The sequence below is a fragment of the Alternaria postmessia genome (assembly GCF_024291825.1).
Source record: "Alternaria postmessia strain BMP 2775 chromosome Unknown scaffold_323, whole genome shotgun sequence".
Classification (NCBI taxonomy): Eukaryota; Fungi; Ascomycota; class Dothideomycetes; order Pleosporales; family Pleosporaceae; genus Alternaria; species Alternaria postmessia.
The window spans coordinates 1-3,218 of NW_026260396.1; the positions used below are offsets into that span (position 1 = coordinate 1).

General features: G+C 50.4%; 1 protein-coding gene across 1 annotated transcript; it reads right to left on the reverse strand.

The window, feature by feature from the left end:
* Positions 1–26: 26 nt before the first annotated feature.
* On the reverse strand, positions 27–1,107 carry J4E82_011703 (uncharacterized protein; the record flags this gene model as incomplete). Its single annotated transcript, XM_051737894.1, has 3 exons — positions 27–726; positions 779–889; positions 944–1,107. Coding segments are annotated over 3 exons (975 nt in total), but the record flags the coding sequence as incomplete, so codon positions are not given.
* Positions 1,108–3,218: the final 2,111 nt, after the last annotated feature.

A 3,218-nucleotide genomic window follows, 5' to 3' on the forward strand; every position in this document is an offset into this window, starting at 1 on the left:
TTGAACTTCTCCCAAGCTAGACTCACCAGCTGGGTGACTTGCTTGACGCTCTCCTCGAAGAAAGCTGCAGTAGCGTCCGAGAGCTGGCTGTGCACTTCCAATGACCTGTCCTTCTGTTGCTCAAGTTTTGCGAGGCGACGACAGACCTTGGCTCGCAGCATCAACGTCAACTCAGGTGCCAGTTCTCCGGGGCAGTCGCGCAGAAGCTCAACAAGCACAGTGATGATCAAGAACTTGTAGTAAACTCTTCCAGCCTCGCTTCCTAGCGAGAGCTGTAGCTGTCTCTGGATACCTACGCGTATTGCCATCCAGAGAGGCAATCTTCGCCACGGCAGTTCTGCGGTCTCTATATTGGCATCGTCACGGACTCGTTTCCTCAAGCGAGGAACACTTTCGTCTACCGAGGGCCCGATGGACTCGAGCAAGGGTATGAGAAGGTGTGTTATGAGCCCCGGACTTCCTGTATCTCGCGACTCGACGACCGGAGTCTGCGATTTTGTCGCGAACGCCTGGAAGCATCTCAAGGACTCCATGCTGCCCTTTTCCAGAAATTCAGCTAGCGCGTGCTGGAACGACGGCTTCTGAAATTCATGGAGTGGTATCTGGGCCGAGCAGTCTGGGAAATCGCAGACAAGGGCGCCTTCGCTAGCCAAGACTTCGGCAGATGGGGGCGATATCTCGAAAGCTTCGAATACGACAGCTTCTGTTGGGGCACTGTTGCAATATCTATCAGTTGTGAAGTTCACGTCACATCGAGAACCATAGGCGGCAGGCATACCTGACATGGTAACGAACGATAAGCGCAGCGTTCTGTTCTGCGACATGCAAGATAAGCGGTTGCTCCTGGTCAAGTTTGCGAAGTTTCGAGGTCAGCGACAGCTTCTCGAGCCTACCTTGTTCATGGAGAGATTGATAGCGACGAAGATACTGACGAATGGCGTACCAGGGAGATGTGTGTTCGTGGCCAGAGAGTCGGCTCAGCGTATCCGTAGCATGAACGACTCGGACAACAATGGCATCACCAGTGCTTTCGATGTTGGCATCCTGTTTGCCAGGAAGCTGTGGCGGTAGGACAAGGTGATTAAACACTTCCTTGAACACAGACATGGTGAAAGATGGGAAACTCAGAACCCAAGACGAAAGACTCAAAATTCAGTCGCCAGTAGAGGGCACTTTCACAGAAAGTCCTTACGAGCAGCCAGATACATTGAGCACATAAGCCAAGTCGGAAGTGACTGCAGGTTTTGCGCTACTGTGTGATCGTGTCGTATACAAAGTAAACAACACGGTGACACGCCAAGCCATGCAGCCCAATAGTCTCAAACCCTTTGATCGAGTCGACGAATAATACATGTTCGCTTGTTGTGTCACAAATGAGTAATGTTGGTGACTCTTCTAGATGTTGCGGTTAGCATGCATTGTTACTTTCGTAATAACCCTTACCCCGCCGACACTGGCCAATGGATAAGGCAAGCATGCAGGTGACACTGCAGAGGGGCCTCAGTAGCTCAAAACAAAGTTTCCAGCACGATAAGTACGCAGGTAACGAGCTTGGTCTCCATTTTGATCACGGTATACAGCGTCAAACAGCTTGCTGCGTGAGCGTAGGGTCTACTTGCGGCTGCCCGGTCAACGTGTTTGGTAGCGAGAGTGGATCTCGTCGATCGAGTTAAGAAGATGACACTGTACTTGCGGAATAGTGGGCTATCGCTATGGCTGCATCGACACTCTTACGCCATGTAGATATGTGTCAGATCTGGTGCGAAGCCTGCGCCCATCTGACAAGGCGCATGCGATGCTCCCTGGCCCAGCATGAAAAAAGCACTTTGACCATCTTCCATGTCGGTGTTCATCAATAGCTCCTCATGATTCCGCGCGCCCAAGCACAAGCGTAGAGAGATAGCCAATGATCGCCAACCAGTAGTGATCAGGATGATCTTTGGAGGCAAGCCAGCCTCCTCATCAGTTTCAAGGTATATCATCGGCGACGACTAGTGACAACATGACTTGAGTTCTACTTACTCTTGGTATCTTACCCACAATGACGCACGAACCCACCGCGCATCATACACGCGATTCGATGGTGTGCTGATCTGTTTGCTAGAACTTGCCGTGCTGTAAGCCAACGCGAACACCGTGCCTAATAACGTGCAGTGCTCACTGCTCCGACAGCAATCAAGGCATTCTTGGCTCTGAGTGAAAGATTGTGTCATTCGCCGAACATAGCTCACATGCTCTGATGCCCGTCAACCTTTCTATTAGCAAGTTTGCTTTCCCAACAGTACACGACTGGGTGAAGTATATGAACATGTAGCTCGTGTGCGCAACTTGTGCTTTGAGGGACACGTATATCAGACAGCCAAGACATCAAGGTTACCAGATAGTCCTGACGACTATTGTGGGACTTTGGTGCTATGATGACAACAAAGCCATATGCACCTGCTTCCCATCCACATGTCCGCTCGCTCGGCTTTGCGTTTGCACTCCACCGTCACTCTTCCAGTATGCCATGTCAAAGCTGAGGCAGTGCTTTCTGCTTTCTCTCTATCCAATCCTGCCGATTTTGATCAACGAGGTGTGCTGATGCAGCGCATTCGCTAGAACACGAAGAGTTGCGCGACTCATTCGTTGCCGCCGTTGCTAAGCGTCTTAGCGTGCTGAAGTTGATCCGCCGATTGGAGATCGAATCATGACGCCTCTATCTAAATACACATCTGGAGGTCGGTCTTCTGCTCAATGCGCCGCATATATTTGATAGGAGAAACACCTGCCGTCATGGAACGGCCTACCCACATTGTGGGAACCGAGCCGCAGCGACATCTAGACGACACACGTACACAGTCAATATGGTTGAGTCGTTCCATTTTCTGCCCTTATAGCGACGGAATCCATAGTTTTGTGTCTGTCTGACCCACAGCCCTGCACGACGGATGCAAGCGACAAAGTAAACAGACAAGCAATGCATGCCCTATGATGATACCTACCTTAGCACGCCCGTGCAAAGACCCGAACTACTTCTGAGTCTTTCTATCCACGACATTGCCGATCCACAACGGAGCTTCTGTGTATACAGATTGAGTCGCAGAAAAAAAAAGTACTAAATGGCAGAATATCGCGTGACTGTATTCTGTCACTGTAGACAACTTTCAATCAACTTGAACAGCATATGATCATCTTCACTGTTGAGTTGGCACGCATTTCCAATGATACAGACATGG